Source organism: Lupinus angustifolius, unplaced genomic scaffold, assembly GCF_001865875.1.
Source record: "Lupinus angustifolius cultivar Tanjil unplaced genomic scaffold, LupAngTanjil_v1.0 Scaffold_6_169, whole genome shotgun sequence".
Lineage (NCBI taxonomy): Eukaryota > Viridiplantae > Streptophyta > Magnoliopsida > Fabales > Fabaceae > Lupinus > Lupinus angustifolius.
Genome location: NW_017717604.1, coordinates 6,414 through 29,670, shown reverse-complemented (window position 1 = coordinate 29,670; position 23,257 = coordinate 6,414). Strand labels below are relative to the sequence as shown.

At 32.2% G+C, this 23,257-nt stretch overlaps 1 protein-coding gene across 1 annotated transcript; it reads left to right on the top strand.

The window, feature by feature from the left end:
• Positions 1-21,322: 21,322 nt before the first annotated feature.
• LOC109337472 (TATA-binding protein-associated factor 2N) lies at positions 21,323-23,012 on the top strand. The gene is made up of 3 exons (XM_019574447.1): positions 21,323-21,449; positions 21,830-22,223; positions 22,653-23,012. The coding sequence occupies exons 2-3, from the start codon at positions 21,838-21,840 to the stop codon at positions 22,726-22,728; spliced, it is 462 nt and encodes a 153-aa protein (XP_019429992.1). The 5' UTR covers positions 21,323-21,449; positions 21,830-21,837; the 3' UTR covers positions 22,729-23,012.
• Positions 23,013-23,257: the final 245 nt, after the last annotated feature.

The following is a 23,257-nucleotide window of genomic DNA, read 5'->3' as shown; positions in this document are numbered from 1 at the left end:
TTGTAGTTACAACATGGAAAAAAGAATGGAGACAAAATTAATGTAAGAACTATGAGGCTAATTTCTCTCATGCTGTGATCTTCTCCAGTAATGGAATGTGAGACCCAAATTTATTTCATCATTTATAATAAGTTTTTGCCTAAAAATATTTTAAAATTTAAACTATCAATTTTTTTAAATTCCACATGTCATAATCTTATATGGTATTGGACCTCCATTAATGAAGATGGTCAATTTTCATTTCTCTCACCTGTGGGATATGAAAGGACATCGAAATGCTTTTCCTCATATAATGATAAAATTAAAAAACTATATAGAATTATTATATGCTATCCATTTAACACTTACTTTAGTTTGAATTATATGATATATAGACGGGAGAGCAAGTAAAAAGCATTGCACAAGAAGCAGCGACAGTAGTGAAGAACAGTTTGGGAATGAACAATGAAAGCAACACCAACAAGCCACCTAGTCCAACTGCTAAGCTTTGAAATCTCTAAGTGATTATTGCTCATTTTTTCCATAGGCTAGTTGCCTAGTTTCATTAACAAGATCCTTCATTCAATCACATATTACCCACTCTTCCGATTTTATATAGATATTTGTATATTATGTTGTATGATATTAGTAGATTCATTTTTTGAACTAAACTTTGGCATTGAGGCTATCGCCTAAGGTTCCAATTGCTTTTATAAGACCTTTAGTGTATTATTAATTTAGGTTATTTACTGATAAATTTTATTGTGATAATTATTTAATGTTAAACATTGAGAAATTGTTTATCTCAAAAATTTATTTTAAGTATTTAACATTTATGCTAAATTTAGGAGTTTGGAGGATGATAGGAAATATTATTGAACTGGGAGGAGACAAATGGAATTAGAGGCTCTGGTTGAGAGCAGAAACGAGTTAAATCAAGTCCAACTTGGCTAATCCACCAGCTCAACTTGTTACGGATTAGTTCAAGTCGAGTTTTAAGCCGAGATTAATGTAAAACTATTTTTTAGCTCAGATTTAACTCAATTGAAGTTCATGAACTTTCGAACAAGTAACGAGCTCAAAATTTTGTTGCCTGTCAGCATAAATTTAGAGATCTACAGGGTGCTGCTGATGGATAATAAATGTAGTTATTATTTAAGTAGTTATTATTTAAGGTTCATGTAATAAAGATTGTTTATATATGTTGTATATTATAAAGTGAGTAAAATGAGGACAACCATTAATATACAAAATAAGAATAACTAATATGTATCCTTGTATTTTATTTGAATCATCAAGATTATATAAGATAATTACATATGATTTTTTTAAGTGGTGATGTGACCATTAAATACCTTTAATCTTAAAATCTATATTTGAGAGCGTGCAACCAATTTATTGTTATCATAATTTTTATATAAGAATTATTCTCACTTGAGTCATTCTCATGTATATATGTATATAATCGAGTCAACTCATTAACTTAATGAGTCGAAATGTTTTTGACTGAAGTTTGACTCATTTATTTAATAAACTCATTTTTTAGTCCAAATTTAACTTGTTTGGTTCACGAAACAAATTTATCAAACTAAATAACAAGTGAAGTTTCAAACGAATAAAATTGATTATGAATATTGATCCTAATGTTATTCTATTCCTCCACTCTATAAGTTTGGATAACACCTCTTAATTTTCATAGATGATATGGAAAACCCTTTGGGTATATATATAAGGTGACTTGAACCATAAGCAAGCCAAGAAAAAAAATGAGAACTTGGCAAGGAATAACAAACTACCTAACTGATTTAGCTAACTATTAAAACCAAGGGAAAAGAAGCTGCTAGACAAAAAATAATCAAGTTGGAAGCAAAATAAAATCAGAGGCCTAGCAAAGCTAAATCCTTGGTGTGTCCAGCATGTTGTCAAAATATATTGAGGCATGGCTTGTCCCTAATGTAGTGTCATCTTGTAGAGTTGTTGTCACAATAGAACAAGGCAGGTTGGATGAATGAAATGCTGAAGTTTTGTAAGAGGTAGGTGAACTATTGAATCTCACAAGTTGTTAATGCCAATGTACGATATTTTGCTTCTGAGGATGATCTAGTAACTGTAGTTTACTTCTTAGATTTCCATGAAATCAAGGAATTTCCCAAGAAAACACAATAACCACTAATAGAATTCCTAGAATCAACACAAGCAATAACCACTAAAAGCTTTTAAATGAATAGAAGAAGTGATAGGATAGAAGACACCTTGGTCAAGATTTCTTTTGATATATCTCAGAACTCTACTAAGTGCCTAATAGGGAAAATTTCAAGTGCACAATTATGTCGTCAAGTAATAAAATATTGATCCCACGAGGATTTAGAAAAATCCTTTAATTATAACAATTAATTTATCCTTAACTCAAATAGGAATTAAAAGTGAATTTAGAACAATTGAACAATTGACAAGAATAATTATGAAAATAGTAAAAAGGGATTGAAATCTAATTTAGGAAGAGTTCTCACGATAAGAGTTACCGCATTTACACTCACAAATCCTTGTTTTGCTCCTTTTCACAAACTTTAAGTTGTGAGGGTGGATTGCTCTTTGATATGTGTCATCCTCTCTCAAGCTCTGACACGTGTACTCAATGGAAGTTGCACCTACTCTCGTGGTATGGTTATCAATCAAATCTTTTACTTGTATCTTTCTATCCAATCGCTTCGTAGCAACCCAAGGTGAATTCCAGAAACCCCTGAGAATCCTAATACTACTCTCGTGAATTAGGATTCTAGTTTGAATAACTGAATGATCATATAGTTGGGTTCACCTCTCGGTCATTCCCCAATGTATCTAAGAGGTGTAATTTGTTGGCCAGACAACTCATACGAATAAAACTCAGTTTAATGATTCAAATCACAACACTCAATGAAATAGAAGTAAGAACAAATATTTATTGAATGTAGAAGGGCATAGCCCCAATCCTAGAAAAAAAGGGAATTACTCACTCATAATGGAGAAGAGAATACCAAATTCTAAATTAGAGAATTGTAATGTAAAGTGTCAATTGTATCATCATTGACGGAAAATCCTCATTTATCCTAATTACAAAATATTGGGCTAAGCCCAACAAAACAAATATAAAAAATAGGAATATAATATAAAATCTATGACTTATTTTGTTCCTTCAATTGGTCTTCACATAGTCTCAACACTGAATTTCATCTTCTTGCATCCAATCTCTACTCTTTTTGGCTTTAATCCATCTAAACTGCACAACATAACCAAAAACACCCACTCAACCCGAACAAAGAGAAATAAAAGCTAAAAACAACCCTAAAGTCCTAATTATGTCCTAAAATTCAAGTTAAATGCAATGCAAATGTAGCATTATTTCACACTCATCAGTGCCTTGTAGTGGCAGGTTGTAGGATGAGCCATAAATTGGCTTAATCGTTAAACAACATAGGATATATCTAGCCTAGTATTAGTGAGGTAAATGAGTCTTCCTACTAATCTTCTATAGTATGGGGGGTCAGGGTAAGGTGATGCATCATTTTGATGAAGCTTGGTTGTTTTGACAATAAGAGTATGTACAGGTTTGGCAGCCAAGAAACTAGTGTTAGAGAGTATATCCAATGCATATTTTCTTTGGCAGAGGGATATAATAGTATAAGATCTTGCAACTTCTAATCCTAAGATGTATTTTAGAGTACATAAATCATTGATTCTAAATTTTCTATCCAAGTAGGTCTTGACAATGTCTATCTCTGCCTTGTTATTTCTAGCTAAAACAACATCATCAACATAGACTAGAAGAGTTGTGAAAGAGGATCTTATGTTCTTGGTGAAGAGTGAGTGATCATGGTGAGATTGAGTGTAGCCTAAGGCTAAGAGGGATTAAGAAAGTTTAGTGAACCATTGTCTCCCAACCTACTTTAGGCCATAGAGGGATTTTTTTAGTTTGCAGGCCTTGTTAGGATGATGGCATATGACCCCTGGTGGGATGGTCATGTAAATAGTCTCTTTTAGATCATCATGCAATAATGCATTATTGACATCTAACTGATGGATTATCCAAATTTTGGAAGATGCAATGGCAAGTAAAATTCTTACTGTTGTTAGCTTAACAATGGGTGCAAAAGTTTCTAGGAAATCAAGGCCTTCAGTTTGGTTGAACCCTTTTGCCACAAGTCTAGCATTGTATCTTTCTATTTGGTCATCAGACTTGAACTTAATCTTGTAGACTCATTTGTAGCCAATAGGTTTCTTATTTGGAGGTAAGTCAACTAGCTCCCAAATCTAGTTTAACTCAAGGGCATTAAGTTCATCCTGCATGGCTTTGATCCAATGAGGGGATGTAATGACTTGTTTATAAGTCTTAGCTTCATTGTTGGTGGTAATAGAAAGGATATGATTTAGGTGAGTATTAGAAGAGTTGTTGTAGGATATGATTGAGGATAGGGGGTGATATACTCCTGCTCATTACTGTTGTTTATGAGAATGGATAAGGTTGTAATGAAAATCTTGTAGGTACCTAGGTGGCTGCCCTACTCTGTTGGATTTTCTGGAATCTTGGTTAGAAACAGGAGGAGGGGCATTGTTGTTTGATGCAAGGTTTATGTCCTCAATATCAGAGGGATCTTGATGACCCTCATTATTAGCAGCAGTAATTTCAGGGATAACATTGTTGTGCTTCCTATGGATATGATAGTCAAGGAAGGAGTCATCAGAGTCAATGAATATGTTTTGTGCTTCTTAAAAGGGCTAAATGAAACTTTTAGAACATCAAGAACACAAATTTTATTGATGGATCAACTTCCATCTATAAACAAAACATTTGTACTACTTCTACAACAAGAAGGACAACTAGAATCAGCTGACTTAGATGATAAGATTCTCTTCAATTCAACAAATCCAAGGTAACTAGGGGGATACAACAACCAGAATCAACCATGAAGAGCAAGAAACAACCCTAGAAGATCAGGATATGGACAAAGTCGAGGGTCTGCTAGATCATATAACAATAAGAGCACTGCCATAAAAGTATGTACCTACTATAACAATGATGAGCATACAATGGATACATGCTACTTTAAGCATGGGTTTCCACCAAATCCACAACAAGATATGCCTAAACAATCTTCTGGCTCAATCAATAGCACAACAACAAGCACTCCTACTTCCAAGAAAGGCATTCTAGAAGCACAAACCACTAACAACATATACAACTTTGGACATGAATAATATGCACAACTTGCATCACTGCTACAGAGTGTTGGAACATGAAGTACAAGTCACAATGTGAACCAGCTTAGCATCACACAATCTGTTCCTGGTTTAGCAGTTTGACGCATACTACTTGGCCTTGACTTAATAGACTTATTGATAGTTGGTCCTAATGCTTCTGCCTTAGCATGATGTAGTATAATTTTACTTGACTTAGTAGATTTAGTGCATATGTTCGGTACACTCCATATTCACAAACATTAATAAATCAGATATGGAAATTATTTCTTATTGTGATTGCCTATTATTTTCTCTTTGGACTCTCTTTGTCTCCATTCAGTTAGAAATTTTGGGTCAACTTTTGAAGTGTCCAAGTGGGTTTTTTGACGTTGTTTAAGTCTTGAGAATTCGAGTGTGCATTAGCAATTTCTTTTATTATAAGTAACATGTTGACATGTCATTCTCATCTTTTTCCAATATATATTAGTTATATTAGACTAGACCTCAAACATAAACATAAATTTCCTCTAAGACCCCATGATATCTAAATATGGTTCTATGCTTTAAAAGATAGATTAGTATTATACTAACATAAACCTTCAGGAATAAGTTTAACAATAATATGAGAGGAGAAAGAAATTTAGCGAGTCCCACTCCATTTTTTACCCTTCTTTCTTAAACTCTCTTCTAACCCAAAAGAGACCAATAAGGGGTTGATCTAATTGTATAAGACTCAGTTAGATCTCAAATATGACTAAAATGTTAAGAGTTTGATTCCTCTAAGCAACATTTGTTGAAAGAGATAATTATGCATCTGAAAGATATTAGTTCCTTACCCAAAAGGGTGAGAAATTAAATACCTTTTATTGTACCCAGAAAAAGGTTAGTGTAATATCCATAGATTTAATGTTCTTAACCCTTAAGTTATGTATACAACCATTAGAGGTATAGATTATCTTTTGTAATGAGAGAAAGTGATAAACCAAAGAAAAGTGAAGAAAAAAGTACATGACTATATATTAATATATCATATATAACTATTGAAAAACAAAAAACAAAAGAGAAACTAAGGATATAATTAGCATGCACTTTGCTAGGAAAAAGTACGCACACAATGACACATAGCAAAGATGAGAATGCAATTGAGTTGGTCGAGGGTATCTGCAATTGCATGGAAACGGTTCCCAATGAGAGAATCGAATCCTTCTTTATTCTTCTTTACAGTTTGCCTCTACTTCCCTTTACCCTTCCCCAAGAGAATGGAGCTCACAATATCTTTGAATCATTCATTCTTACCATCTAGTATTTGAGAGTGGAGTATTAGACTTAAATTATTATGTGATATTTAAAATTTTAAAGAGTCTAAGTTTTCTTAATTAAATAAATAAAAAATATATAAAAATATATTCTTATAGAAGAGTTCTTTTCATTCAAAAGTAGAGATATTTTAGCTACAGTTTGAATATACAATATCATTGTTTTTAGAGGAAAAATTATATGCAAAAATATTGTAAGAGTTTTATAAATAATGAATACTAACTGTTTATAAATCTTTACGGTGACAATATATAAATATTACAATTTTATTTTCATTTGCATTAACAAATAAGTTAAAACATTTACATTTGGATATACAACCCATTTTCTATTTAAAATATATGTATTTAAATAAGATAATATGTACTATAAAGATATTGTTCGAGTGATATAATCTCCTACTAAATCTATAAGAATCATATTGGCCAAATATCATTGATTAAATTCATATGAGCAACACTTATTCTGATGAGTACCCACAAACCTTCAAAAAATGATTAATTCCTTGACCATAGGATAGATATAACATGTGTTATATAAAAACAAGATAATAAGCAAATAAAAACATAAACATATAGGATTTTCTTAAACTCAGGCTGAGAATACATGATAAAAAAGTGTTCATACATTAAAATTTTGATATTCAAATTTGATAATACTAACATGACTCATAGATAAAGCTAAGGTTAGTGTGAGAGAAAGAGGGAATAAAATAGCTCAGCAGCCGCAGCAGTGTTTCATGCAAAGAATAGAAAAAAAGAATACAAAAGATGGTCAAAATGAAACCTCGAAGACTTGTTATTCCATCATTAACACTTCACCTATCTTTATTGAAACTCCCCATTTCCCTTTTCTTTTCTCTTTTTCGCATTTGTTATATATATATATATATATATATATATAATATTATCCTATAAAGTGTGTTATTTTATGTGTTACTAATTATATTTTGCCATAAAAATACTTAATTATTAAAATTTTAAATTATAAAATGTAACATATAGACTAACACATTTTTTGGAGCAGATATACTCCATTTACCTACACCCAAATGACTTGACGTTTTTATGAAGATACTAGTTGAAAATTTTACCTCTGATCCATAATGTATGTTTAATTATATTTTTGTTATTTAATTAATTTTAATTATAAATTATAATTAAATATTATTGTCTCTCCTAAGGTTTCGGTCAAGATCCGCCACTGGAAACAATAGCATTTGAATCGTCACTTTATTATCATTATTATAAAACATATTGGAGATGACTAATGATAGGATAAACAACTCATAACTTGCATGAAAGTTAGTTCCTTGAGGTCTCCTTATAAAAAGGTAGTATTGATGTCCAATTGGTAGAGATGTCAATTATGTATGGCAGCAAGAGCAAGGAAAGTTCTGATTGTTGTCATTTTCACTACTGGGCTGAAAGTGTCCATATAGTTCATCCCTCCTATTTGGTTGAATCTATTAACTACCAATCTTGCCTTCTATCTCTCTATTTCACCATTAGCTTTGTATAGCATATCTAGCAGGTATGGTATCAGTAGAGTTGTTATCATCTATTGGAATGTCATTATTGGGTGTAGACTGAGCATAATAATATAATTGGTATTAGAATGGGTCAGAGCTATTTAGAGGTAGTATAGGAAGGTTTTGTTTATCTGCAGTTTGATGACTAACCTTCTCAAAAGGGAAAGAATGTTCAAAGAAAGAGATATTTCTTGATAAAAAAATTTCATTTGTATTTAAGTCAAGTAAAATATAACCTTTGGTTCCATCCTTGAAACCTATGAAAATGTATTTTCTGGACCTAGGATCCAATTTACTCCTTTGGGAAAGTAGAGTGGAAGCAAAGCAGAGGCTTATAAAGACCTTTAGGTCTCTGATATCAGGCAAGTAGTCATATGTGATTTGAAAAGGGGATTTGTTGTTAAGAAATTTGTTAGGTTGCCTATTTATTAATTGTATTGCATGTGAAACTGCATAGTTCTAGTAGCATTGGGGAATGTTAGATTGAAAAATTAAGGATCTTACAACAGCAAGGATGTGTTGATGCTTCCTCTCAATAATACCATTTTGTTGAGGGGTTTTAATACATGTAGTTTGATGCAAGATTCCCTTGGAGAGATAGAAATCTCTCATAATAAATTCCTTGTCATTGTCACTTCTTATGCACTTTAATTTGTGTTTGAATTGAGTCTTGATAGGACAAATCGCAAATGCACGATTATGTCTTCAAGTAAAAAAATATCGATCCCACGAGTATTGGAAAACTCCTTGAATTATAACAATTAATTTATCCTTAACTCAAATAGGAATTAAAAGTGAATTTAGAACAATTGAACAATTGGCAAGAATAATTATGCAAATAGTAAAAAAGGATTGAAATCTAATTTAGGAAGAGTTTCCAGGATAAGGGTTACCGCCTTTACACTCGCAAATCATTGTTTTGCTCCTTTTCATGAACTTTAAGTTATGAAGGTGAATTGTTCTTTGATATGTGTTATTCTTTCTCGAGCTCCGACATGTGTACTCAATTGAAGTCGCACCTACTCTCGTGGTATATTTATCAATCAAATCCTTTACTTGGATCTTTTTTTTCAATCGCTTCGTAGCAGCCCAAGGTGAATTCTAAAAACCCCCGAGAATCCTAATATTACTCTCGTGAATTAGGATTCTAGTTTGAATAACTAAATGGTAAGATAGTTTGATTCACCTCTCAGTCCTTTCCCAATGTATCTAAGATGTGTAATTTGTTGGCCAGACAACTCATACGAATCAAACTCAGTTTAATGTTTCAAATCACAACACTCAAGTAAGAACAAATATTTATTGAATGTAAAAGGGCATAGCCCCAATCCTTGAAACAAAGGGAACTACTCACTCATGTTAGAGAAGAGAATATCAAATTCTAAATTAGAGAATTGTAATGTAATGTATAAAGTTACCATCCATGAGGAAGAAACTTCATTTATCCTAATTACAAAATATTGGGCTAAGTCCAACAAAACAAATCTAAAAAATAGGAATATAATATAATATTTATGACTTCTTTTGGCCTTCAATTAGTCTTCACATAGCCTCAACACTGAATTCCATCTTCTTGCATCTAATCTCTACTCTTTTTAGCTTTAATCCATCCAAACTGCACAATATAGCCAAAAACACCCACTCAACCCGAACAAAGAGAAATAAAAGCTAAAAACAATCATGAAATCCTAATTATGTCCTAAAATGCAAGTTAAATGTAATGCAAATGTAGCATAATTTTATACTCATCAAATCCCCTCAAGCTTATCTCTTGCTTGTCCTCAAGCAAGTATCATGTCTAACTTTCACAATCATGTATGAATGATGATATAAAAATCATGACCCAAAATAATAAGCAATCTCATGTTAGTTTTGAAACAATCCACACATCAAGACAAGACAAATATAAACAAATTTAATTCAAGCTAAGTCCTCGAATTATAACAACTACATAAAATAGGGTCACTCTTCTCTCATCACTCTCATGTGTTAACTAACGGTCATAGTGTTTCGCTCTAAAATTTTCATGAAAGTAAATTACCATATGCTTGATTATAGACCAAATTGCCACTGACTGTATTTGAATGCATGCAAAAGTCGAGAAGTCTTTAAATGGTTGTAATGGGGCCAAGGTGAATGATTTAAGGTGAGATAGTAAAAGAAAAGGTAATTCAAAAAGCTTGCAAATGTTTCCCAAAATACTTAAATCTTTTAGACATATGATTGAAGCATTGATATTCTCTTAATAGATCTTACTTTATCATATGATCTTTTTTCATTCAACCTTTCTCCTTACAATATACTTTTTTTCAGTCCCATCTCTTTTAGTATACTTTGTATTTATTTTATTTTTTTATATTTTCTAAAAGAGAAGGGGTGAAATTTATTTATTTATTTTCTTCTTCACCTTTTTATGGATTCTTTCATCACACATGACATTTTTTACCTTTTTCATTGCTTCAACCAAGCATCATAAATTAACTCAAACCCTCATTTGAGTAACTATGAAAAATCGTTAAATTTCAGACTTAAAAGTGGGTAACTAATGAGTTTTCAATGCTTATAGCAAGTGGTTGAAGGTGAAAAGAAAAAGTCATAACTGCCTCTATATTTTAATGCACATAGATAGACTTAAATCTTGAAACAGTCACAAATGAAGTTCTAGAATGTACAATCATTGAAAATTATGCACTCATGAAAGAAAAAAAGGTTTTATGCAATTGTCAATTCAAATCAGAATCCTTATTGTGATTGACCCAAATTTCTCACATTTGATACATTCAATACAAATTTTGAAACAAAGACCTTTATTTAACCAAATGTAATTCATAATTGTTAAATCTAATGTCTTTTATATTATTATTTTATCCACAATTTTTTTCTTCAATTGGGTCACAGATCAACAATCATCATTCATGCATACTTTTTTCATTTAAAATATATAGACAACACATAGAACAAAGCATTGGGAAAATGATATATGAAACATAAGACAATGCATGATAGTATGAATATTCAACCTAAAAAATTTAAAATCTATATGGTATGGATGACATGAATAAAGTATCTAAATGAAAAATCCCCCCAAACTTAGAAATTTACATTGTCCCCAATGTAAAAATCTAAACAATAAGAGAAAGAAAAAGGAAACTCACAAGTTAGGTAGGAAGTATCCTTAACTCATGTACCAATTATAAGTGGTTGGCTTTAATGAGTGTAGTGGAAGTATTTACAAAAGAAGAGAAAAATGTCCCAAATGGTCATATGTCCTAGATGGACTAGGTGCAAATATCCTATTTGAATGAGGCAGCTAAAAGTCATTGTCGTGTTAGCAATTTTCCATGTAATTTTTTTTAGAGTTTGTGATTTTTTTGGTGTGGCCGGCACTATATACATCCCCTTACAAAGGCTCCAAACTCAGGGAGGCACTTAAGCCGACACTAAAACACTAAAATTAATGAATTAAAAAAAAAGTAACTCCAACATGGGTTGTCTCCTATGAAGCGCTCGTTTAATGTCATTAGCTTGACGGTTGATCTCTACGCATCACACAAGATCCCATGAACTCATACTTGAAGGTGGAAGGAGAGTTTTTACTTCCACTTTAGGTGTTTTCCCTTTCTCCCAATTATCATATTTATGTATGACCCTCAAGCTCTCCTCATGCGGGTTGTAGGGAGTGTTGAACTTGCATTTATAGATTCATTACCCTTAGCTCCTTCCTCATCAAAATTTGAAGTGTCACCTCCCAACATGCTTCTCTCCAAGAGATTCTCATACTTCACTTTAGGCACTTCCTCCTTCACTACTTGGTTCAGCATATCAATCCTGTAACACGAGTCCTCAAGAGAAGGTTGTTTAATAGATTTAGAAATATCAAATTCAACATTTTCATCCCCTATACTTAAAGAAAGTTTTCCATTTTTAACATCAATTATAGCACCAGAGGTAGCCAAAAATGGTCTACCTAGTATGATTGAAATTTGTGCATCTTCTTCCATCTCTAATATTACAAAATCTGTTGGAATGTAAAACTTCCCAACTTTGATAGGAACATCCTCCAAGATGCCTGTAGGAAATTTAACTGACCTATCCGCTAATTAAAGTGATATAGTAGTGGGTTTTAGTTCACTCAATCCAATTTTTTACACACGAATAAAGGCATGAGACTCACACTTGCCCCTAAATCATATAAAGCACAGTCAAAATTAGTGTTACCAATTAAGCAAGGGATAGAGAAACTACTAAGATCTTTTATTTTCGGAGGTAATTTGTTTTGAATTAAAGCACTACACTTCTCAGTTAAAGCAATTATTTCATAATCCTCTAGTCTTCTCTTTTTAGATATAATATCCTTAAGAAATTTCACGTATGCAGACATCTCCTGTAGTACTTCATTGAAGGGCAGTTCGATATATAATTTCTTAAGGATATCTAAGAATTTCCCATATTTCTTTTCTAATTTTGCCTTTGCAATTCTCTGGGGAAAAGGAATTGGTGGTACATATGGTGGTGGAGCTACATACTTAGACACATTTTCGAAATTTTGTTCCTCTTTAGGGAGTTGTATCTCAGTATGTTTCTCTCCCACGTGTATATCATTCTCAGTTCGTGGAACATCATTGAGTTCTTTCCCACTCCTTAATCAAATAACCTTACAATGTTCATTAATTGGATTTTTCTTTGGTTGTCCTGAAAACATCCCTATTTGCCTATTAATGTTGCTAGCTTGTTGGACAATTTGTATTTCTAACATTTTTCCATGGATGGTTAGGTTTTCTATCTTAGAATTTAAATCATTTAACATATTTGCAACATTTTTATTAATCATTATTTGATCCTCTTGATATTTATTAAGGCTAGCAAGTAATTTTTCTTGACCTTCCATTATTGTTATAATAGTGGGATCAATAGGAGAAGATTTTACATGTGGAAACCGTGTTGTAGGTTTCCTATTACCTTTGTCATCCTGATATTGAAGATTTAAAGTGTTTTTGCTCGACCAGGAAAGGTTGGGATTGCTCTGCCTGTATGGTCGGTTGAATTATTGTCCACTCTTTTCCTTGTTGTCATAGTAATTGCATGATTCAGGTTGTTCATTAGCCCAAACTCCATGTACACGTTCAGTGAATTGTTTGTATTCAGAACATTCATGTTCTTTTGTTCCACACCCCTTACATGTTGCAGTAGACCCAATAGCATTATCATGGTACTTTTCTAGCTTTCCAAACCTTTGAGAAAGTTTCTCCAACGTGGAAATTACCTTCTCCATGTGATTGCCTGAATATTATCCACTAGAGTCTCTTCTTGGATGGTGTATCCTCTCATTCACCCATTGATGATGATTGGAAACTACATTATCTATGATCTTTGAAGCAACATCAATTCCTTTGCCCATAAAGACACCACCTACTGAAGAGTCCAACAAATATTGTGATGGAAAGTCTAGCTCACTGTAGAAGTTCTGAACCAACATCCAAGGTGGAATACCATGATGAGGGCAAACTTCAGTCAACTCATTTAATCTTTCCCAAGCTTCAACAATTAGGGGTTGCATAGTCGCTTTAAGTGGTTGTTCATCTCGTTCAGCCATTGTTTGTATACATGCACATCTTTTTCTTGCTCTTTCTCTTTGTTGTCTTCTTCTTCTACGAAAAGTATTTTATGGCTCTGAGTAGCAATTTGAACTTTGCATAAACCAAATGGGCAACCTACAAAGGTACCAAGAAAAAGGAAAACGCCTAATACACTAGAGTAAATTAATGAATTAATTGAGAATTAAAGAAATTTTGACACAGTCCCTGATATCGGCACCAAAAACTTGATAGGGCAAATCACAAGTGCACGATTATATCGTCAAGTAATAAAATATCGATCCCACGAGGACTAGAAAACTCATTTAATTATAACAATTAATTTATCTTTCACTCAAATAGGAATTAAAAGTGAATTTAGAACAATTGAACAATTGACAAGAATAATTATGAAAATAGTAAAAAGGGATTGAAATCTAATTTAGGAAGAGTTCTCACGATAAGAGTTACCGCATTTACACTCACAAATCCTTGTTTTGCTCCTTTTCACAAACTTTAAGTTGTGAGGGTGGATTGCTCTTTGATATGTGTCATCCTCTCTCAAGCTCTGACACGTGTACTCAATGGAAGTTGCACCTACTCTCGTGGTATGGTTATCAATCAAATCTTTTACTTGTATCTTTCTATCCAATCGCTTCGTAGCAACCCAAGGTGAATTCCAGAAACCCCTGAGAATCCTAATACTACTCTCGTGAATTAGGATTCTAGTTTGAATAACTGAATGATCATATAGTTGGGTTCACCTCTCGGTCATTCCCCAATGTATCTAAGAGGTGTAATTTGTTGGCCAGACAACTCATACGAATAAAACTCAGTTTAATGATTCAAATCACAACACTCAATGAAATAGAAGTAAGAACAAATATTTATTGAATGTAGAAGGGCATAGCCCCAATCCTAGAAAAAAAGGGAATTACTCACTCATAATGGAGAAGAGAATACCAAATTCTAAATTAGAGAATTGTAATGTAAAGTGTCAATTGTATCATCATTGACGGAAAATCCTCATTTATCCTAATTACAAAATATTGGGCTAAGCCCAACAAAACAAATATAAAAAATAGGAATATAATATAAAATCTATGACTTATTTTGTTCCTTCAATTGGTCTTCACATAGTCTCAACACTGAATTTCATCTTCTTGCATCCAATCTCTACTCTTTTTGGCTTTAATCCATCTAAACTGCACAACATAACCAAAAACACCCACTCAACCCGAACAAAGAGAAATAAAAGCTAAAAACAACCCTAAAGTCCTAATTATGTCCTAAAATTCAAGTTAAATGCAATGCAAATGTAGCATTATTTCACACTCATCAGTGCCTTGTAGTGGCAGGTTGTAGGATGAGCCATAAATTGGCTTAATCGTTAAACAACATAGGATATATCTAGCCTAGTATTAGTGAGGTAAATGAGTCTTCCTACTAATCTTCTATAGTATGGGGGGTCAGGGTAAGGTGATGCATCATTTTGATGAAGCTTGGTTGTTTTGACAATAAGAGTATGTACAGGTTTGGCAGCCAAGAAACTAGTGTTAGAGAGTATATCCAATGCATATTTTCTTTGGCAGAGGGATATAATAGTATAAGATCTTGCAACTTCTAATCCTAAGATGTATTTTAGAGTACATAAATCATTGATTCTAAATTTTCTATCCAAGTAGGTCTTGACAATGTCTATCTCTGCCTTGTTATTTCTAGCTAAAACAACATCATCAACATAGACTAGAAGAGTTGTGAAAGAGGATCTTATGTTCTTGGTGAAGAGTGAGTGATCATGGTGAGATTGAGTGTAGCCTAAGGCTAAGAGGGATTAAGAAAGTTTAGTGAACCATTGTCTCCCAACCTACTTTAGGCCATAGAGGGATTTTTTTAGTTTGCAGGCCTTGTTAGGATGATGGCATATGACCCCTGGTGGGATGGTCATGTAAATAGTCTCTTTTAGATCATCATGCAATAATGCATTATTGACATCTAACTGATGGATTATCCAAATTTTGGAAGATGCAATGGCAAGTAAAATTCTTACTGTTGTTAGCTTAACAATGGGTGCAAAAGTTTCTAGGAAATCAAGGCCTTCAGTTTGGTTGAACCCTTTTGCCACAAGTCTAGCATTGTATCTTTCTATTTGGTCATCAGACTTGAACTTAATCTTGTAGACTCATTTGTAGCCAATAGGTTTCTTATTTGGAGGTAAGTCAACTAGCTCCCAAATCTAGTTTAACTCAAGGGCATTAAGTTCATCCTGCATGGCTTTGATCCAATGAGGGGATGTAATGACTTGTTTATAAGTCTTAGCTTCATTGTTGGTGGTAATAGAAAGGATATGATTTAGGTGAGTATTAGAAGAGTTGTTGTAGGATATGATTGAGGATAGGGGGTGATATACTCCTGCTCATTACTGTTGTTTATGAGAATGGATAAGGTTGTAATGAAAATCTTGTAGGTACCTAGGTGGCTGCCCTACTCTGTTGGATTTTCTGGAATCTTGGTTAGAAACAGGAGGAGGGGCATTGTTGTTTGATGCAAGGTTTATGTCCTCAATATCAGAGGGATCTTGATGACCCTCATTATTAGCAGCAGTAATTTCAGGGATAACATTGTTGTGCTTCCTATGGATATGATAGTCAAGGAAGGAGTCATCAGAGTCAATGAATATGTTTTGTGCTTCTTAAAAGGGCTAAATGAAACTTTTAGAACATCAAGAACACAAATTTTATTGATGGATCAACTTCCATCTATAAACAAAACATTTGTACTACTTCTACAACAAGAAGGACAACTAGAATCAGCTGACTTAGATGATAAGATTCTCTTCAATTCAACAAATCCAAGGTAACTAGGGGGATACAACAACCAGAATCAACCATGAAGAGCAAGAAACAACCCTAGAAGATCAGGATATGGACAAAGTCGAGGGTCTGCTAGATCATATAACAATAAGAGCACTGCCATAAAAGTATGTACCTACTATAACAATGATGAGCATACAATGGATACATGCTACTTTAAGCATGGGTTTCCACCAAATCCACAACAAGATATGCCTAAACAATCTTCTGGCTCAATCAATAGCACAACAACAAGCACTCCTACTTCCAAGAAAGGCATTCTAGAAGCACAAACCACTAACAACATATACAACTTTGGACATGAATAATATGCACAACTTGCATCACTGCTACAGAGTGTTGGAACATGAAGTACAAGTCACAATGTGAACCAGCTTAGCATCACACAATCTGTTCCTGGTTTAGCAGTTTGACGCATACTACTTGGCCTTGACTTAATAGACTTATTGATAGTTGGTCCTAATGCTTCTGCCTTAGCATGATGTAGTATAATTTTACTTGACTTAGTAGATTTAGTGCATATGTTCGGTACACTCCATATTCACAAACATTAATAAATCAGATATGGAAATTATTTCTTATTGTGATTGCCTATTATTTTCTCTTTGGACTCTCTTTGTCTCCATTCAGTTAGAAATTTTGGGTCAACTTTTGAAGTGTCCAAGTGGGTTTTTTGACGTTGTTTAAGTCTTGAGAATTCGAGTGTGCATTAGCAATTTCTTTTATTATAAGTAACATGTTGACATGTCATTCTCATCTTTTTCCAATATATATTAGTTATATTAGACTAGACCTCAAACATAAACATAAATTTCCTCTAAGACCCCATGATATCTAAATATGGTTCTATGCTTTAAAAGATAGATTAGTATTATACTAACATAAACCTTCAGGAATAAGTTTAACAATAATATGAGAGGAGAAAGAAATTTAGCGAGTCCCACTCCATTTTTTACCCTTCTTTCTTAAACTCTCTTCTAACCCAAAAGAGACCAATAAGGGGTTGATCTAATTGTATAAGACTCAGTTAGATCTCAAATATGACTAAAATGTTAAGAGTTTGATTCCTCTAAGCAACATTTGTTGAAAGAGATAATTATGCATCTGAAAGATATTAGTTCCTTACCCAAAAGGGTGAGAAATTAAATACCTTTTATTGTACCCAGAAAAAGGTTAGTGTAATATCCATAGATTTAATGTTCTTAACCCTTAAGTTATGTATACAACCATTAGAGGTATAGATTATCTTTTGTAATGAGAGAAAGTGATAAACCAAAGAAAAGTGAAGAAAAAAGTACATGACTATATATTAATATATCATATATAACTATTGAAAAACAAAAAACAAAAGAGAAACTAAGGATATAATTAGCATGCACTTTGCTAGGAAAAAGTACGCACACAATGACACATAGCAAAGATGAGAATGCAATTGAGTTGGTCGAGGGTATCTGCAATTGCATGGAAACGGTTCCCAATGAGAGAATCGAATCCTTCTTTATTCTTCTTTACAGTTTGCCTCTACTTCCCTTTACCCTTCCCCAAGAGAATGGAGCTCACAATATCTTTGAATCATTCATTCTTACCATCTAGTATTTGAGAGTGGAGTATTAGACTTAAATTATTATGTGATATTTAAAATTTTAAAGAGTCTAAGTTTTCTTAATTAAATAAATAAAAAATATATAAAAATATATTCTTATAGAAGAGTTCTTTTCATTCAAAAGTAGAGATATTTTAGCTACAGTTTGAATATACAATATCATTGTTTTTAGAGGAAAAATTATATGCAAAAATATTGTAAGAGTTTTATAAATAATGAATACTAACTGTTTATAAATCTTTACGGTGACAATATATAAATATTACAATTTTATTTTCATTTGCATTAACAAATAAGTTAAAACATTTACATTTGGATATACAACCCATTTTCTATTTAAAATATATGTATTTAAATAAGATAATATGTACTATAAAGATATTGTTCGAGTGATATAATCTCCTACTAAATCTATAAGAATCATATTGGCCAAATATCATTGATTAAATTCATATGAGCAACACTTATTCTGATGAGTACCCACAAACCTTCAAAAAATGATTAATTCCTTGACCATAGGATAGATATAACATGTGTTATATAAAAACAAGATAATAAGCAAATAAAAACATAAACATATAGGATTTTCTTAAACTCAGGCTGAGAATACATGATAAAAAAGTGTTCATACATTAAAATTTTGATATTCAAATTTGATAATACTAACATGACTCATAGATAAAGCTAAGGTTAGTGTGAGAGAAAGAGGGAATAAAATAGCTCAGCAGCCGCAGCAGTGTTTCATGCAAAGAATAGAAAAAAAGAATACAAAAGATGGTCAAAATGAAACCTCGAAGACTTGTTATTCCATCATTAACACTTCACCTATCTTTATTGAAACTCCCCATTTCCCTTTTCTTTTCTCTTTTTCGCATTTGTTTAATTTTTGTTCTCTCTTTTGCTTTCAAACTTCTACTACTAACTTAATTTCCCTGCCTCCACTCACCATTTTCTCTTTACATGCTACTTCATTTCTACAACTATAGATATGACACATTTATCTTTTGTATATTAATTCTAGGTACAGATCCAAAATTATGTATGTTCCAGTTTTTGTTTTTCCTCCAAAAAATTTTTTGTCTATATAAATAATACATGTGAATACATACAATATCTTATATGTTCATTTTTATTTGATATACCAACTTTCCTAATAATTAATTAATTTTATCAATAAACTTTGACTCAATTCGTATCACTTCTACTTTTATAAGAGAACAAAAGAATATTCAAATTGTAAAAGAAGCAACTATTTTTCGAAACATATTGACTGTCAAAATATTTTTTGATTCCCAAAGAGGAATTGACATGAAAGAGACATGCATCACATCATGGATATTATTGGGATAATTTGTGGGCTGATCTCTATATGATTTTAATGGTCCGAATATTCATTACCCTTTAGTAAATGCTGACTAAGGTTCCACATTCTCTAATAACTTTTTGCAACTTCATTTTCTGTGGCACATACCAACTTCATTTTTCTTCCTACTATTTATTTATCTTTTTGTACATCAAGATTTAAACTATCATATTTAATAGTTTATACTTCTATCTTTATTTTTCACTTATTTTTTTATCTTCTTTATATAGGAAATGTATCACCAAAACTAAGGGACACCAATTCATGTCCTTGATTTACATATAAAATTTTCCTTTGTTGTATAAATGGATTCTGTTTTTGTGGGCTGCAATTCGAATTTGCTTCAAGTAACCAAATGCTATGGTCAAAGGGCCTTTCTAGTATTCATTGTTTATTTCATTGATGAGATATTTGGACATTCTATGTTTTGCTATTAGGCTACATGCTCTTTTTGTGGGGTCTTGATCTTTTTTGACTTGGTTGTATATTGCAATTTTGCTATAGACCATGAGAATTGAGAAAGTATTTGTTAATTTAGTGATGTGCTATGTTAGTACACCATATAATATATTATAGTAACAAAGTTTTTGGTGAAGTTGGTATAATTAAGAATATTCTTTCACCTTATAGGTAAAAAATTAATGTCTTTCGGGAGTGCATGATTATCCTCCTAATAAGAGTTGCTCATAAAAATTGAATTTTTTACTTTTGGTTTAACACGAAGAGGATGACCCAATGAGACCTTACAATATTATTCCAATACCTTGTTAGTTATTGGAACAAAGTTTACAAATAAAATAGTAGAATTTGTAAATTAAAACATTCATACATGCATAAGATAACTTCAACTAATTTTAAATGGCACCATCAAAGTTTTTTCTTTAAGCAAAAGAGCTTTGTGAATTTAGGAGCCAAAATTGAGGACGAAAAATGTTAGAGATGGATTTTTCATGTGAAGGCCATCCTTGGATATTTCAGTCTCATTTTTAATATGAGAACTAATTAATCCTGAATATTGTGTAGAAGTAACAAAACTAGAGGGTTACTTACAAAACACACAACTTATAGTTATACATATTCATGAAACAGAAACAAAGTAACATAACTTTGATAATTATTTATGTAAGGAGTAAAGTACATTAGTCCCTGAAGCTAAGGGTTAATTAAGAAACACACAATGTATACTTATGTGACTTATCCATGTTTATAAGAATATTATATATTAAGAAAAAGAATTTAGGTAAATAGGAATGTAAAAAAAATTCCTAGACATCTCACTTGTGAAGAAAGTAAAAAAAAATGGATATGTTTTTATATTTATGACCATCACATTCCTAGGTCTTAAAACCATTTTTGGACACCAAAGCTTACCTTAGAGGTTATGTTATTGTGAAAATGAAAGATTGAACTGAAGTGTATATTTTTCCTCTTTGGAGTTAGAGGACAAATATTTATCCGGTGTGCACTTTCCATTCATTGCCATTTCATTAACTCTAAAACAATAACCAATTAAATGTTAGTTATAGCCCCACTAGATTTTTATGTATTGTAATAGGTTATAGATCAAAATTTCGATTCCTGTATACTATACTTAATAGAAGGATAGATATATACCCCAAAAGAATTAGTTCTTTGCATATAGGGTAAGAGAATATACAAAAAAAAAAATTAAAACAAAATCATGTTATAAAGAACTGCCAAAGTATTATATTCAAAATTCAAAGTATTATTTCTTTGGAATTGTAGCAACCAATTTTCCTTTATCTCCTTTTTCCTCCTTTAGAATTCATTGATTCCATTTATCAAGGTTCCCTCTCACCCACACTAAAAAAGTACTACAACACTAACTACACTCCATTTATTCTCTCTTTTCTGTGTGCTCTCTGCTTGTATATAAACCACCACCCTTATCACATTTCCTCATCACTAATTCATTCCTCTTCACCTTCTGTCTCTCTAATATCTCTATTATTTCAAGTCACTATTTTATCTTAAGGTTTGTCCTTTCATTTTTCTCTTCTACTACCCCCCTCAAAATTTTCACTCCTAGATCATATTTATTAGTAATGTGATCAACCTCTTATAGTGAAGTGCTCTATTATGTCAGCCTCGAAACTTGTTTTTATAGCTTTCAGAGAAATTAATTTATAACCAAGTTTATAATTTTATATTTTTATATGTTGGTCACTATATTATGATAAGAAGAACTCTAGCTAGAGTCTAGTACCATGCACAAACATTTATACTCATGCAAAATAATGTGTTAATAACATCTGAATAATAATAATGATATATTGAAAATGTATTAATATTTATTACTTGCTTGGTCATTTATATATGTATATATTATTCTAATAATGCAAGAATAATTTGCAGAGAAGTAAATGAATATGAGTAGGCCAGGTGATTGGAACTGTAGGTCATGCCAGCACTTGAATTTTCAGAGGAGAGAGTCATGCCAAAGATGTGGTGAATCAAAATATGGAGAAAGAGTTGATTTCATGGGTTTTGGAGGAAGAGGAGGGTCTTCATTTGGTTTGATGAGTGGATCAGATGTTAGACCAGGTGATTGGTATTGTGCTGCTTCTAACTGTGGTACACATAACTTTGCTAGCCGCTCTAGCTGCTTCAAGTGTGGTGCTTTCAAGGATGACTTGGCTGGTGGAGGCTACAACAATGATATCTTGAGATCAAGAGGTTTTGGCGGCGGCGGCGGCGGTGCTGGTGGTGGAAGACCTGGATGGAAATCTGGTGACTGGATATGCACCAGGTGATTGATTATTTGTATAACCAAAGTTCACACTTAGCTTATATTCATTTTTATATTTGTATATAATTGTCTATTCCATCTAGAAATATTAGATAACTCAAATACACTCATATCAGTCTATGGTGTTTATACAAGTGTCTCATCTCACATGTTAAGAAATATATTTTGACTATTGGTTTTTTCAAAGGGGACATAATATATGCTTTTAGTTTGCATGCAGCCTTTGAAGTAACACAAGCCAAATTGGTGTCTTAGGCATGCAATTGATATCTTTATTGTTTTCCTCTTTCTTTGACTACTTTTACAAGTTACATACTTGAATATTACAGTTTTCTTTCTCTTGGTCTTAAGTGCAAAACATGGTTTATACATCACTATATATTCAATAGATAAAATAATAGTATTTGTTTTGTTTCTTCATTTGAACAGATCAGGATGCAATGAACACAACTTTGCAAGCAGAATGGAATGTTTTAAATGCAGTGCTCCAAGAGACATGTACTAGAGAATTAGAAATGAGATATTCCAAGGAAGAAGACTACATTAGTTACTAGAGATGCTGCAAGATTTTCTTTATTAATTTCTTCGGGATGTTAAAAGAGAATATGAATGAATTCTGAAAAGAAGGTTTGAAAGTCAATGTTACTTAGAAGCTAAATGCATCCCTTAGAACTACAACAATGTTATTTTGGTGCTTTAAACTATTTTCTTCGGTCCTTGTGTTAGAGAGTTCCTTTATTGTATGCTGCTTGGTTTTCTTAAATGAAGATGAGTTTCTTTTCCTTTATCCTGAGATTAACTATTGCTTCCTATAGTACCTTCATATCTGTCTTCCAAAATTCCTACATAAAGACTAAAATTACTATTAAAAAGTTTTCAATATAAAGAAAAACTGACATTCTCTACTTTCACACCATTTATATTATATAATATCTTTAGTTAGAAAAATCCATTGAAATAGTAAAAAAAAAAAGAGTTCAAATCCTCTCCTACCTTTAAATTTGTTCCCGTTCTCTTTATTCATGGCGTGTGAT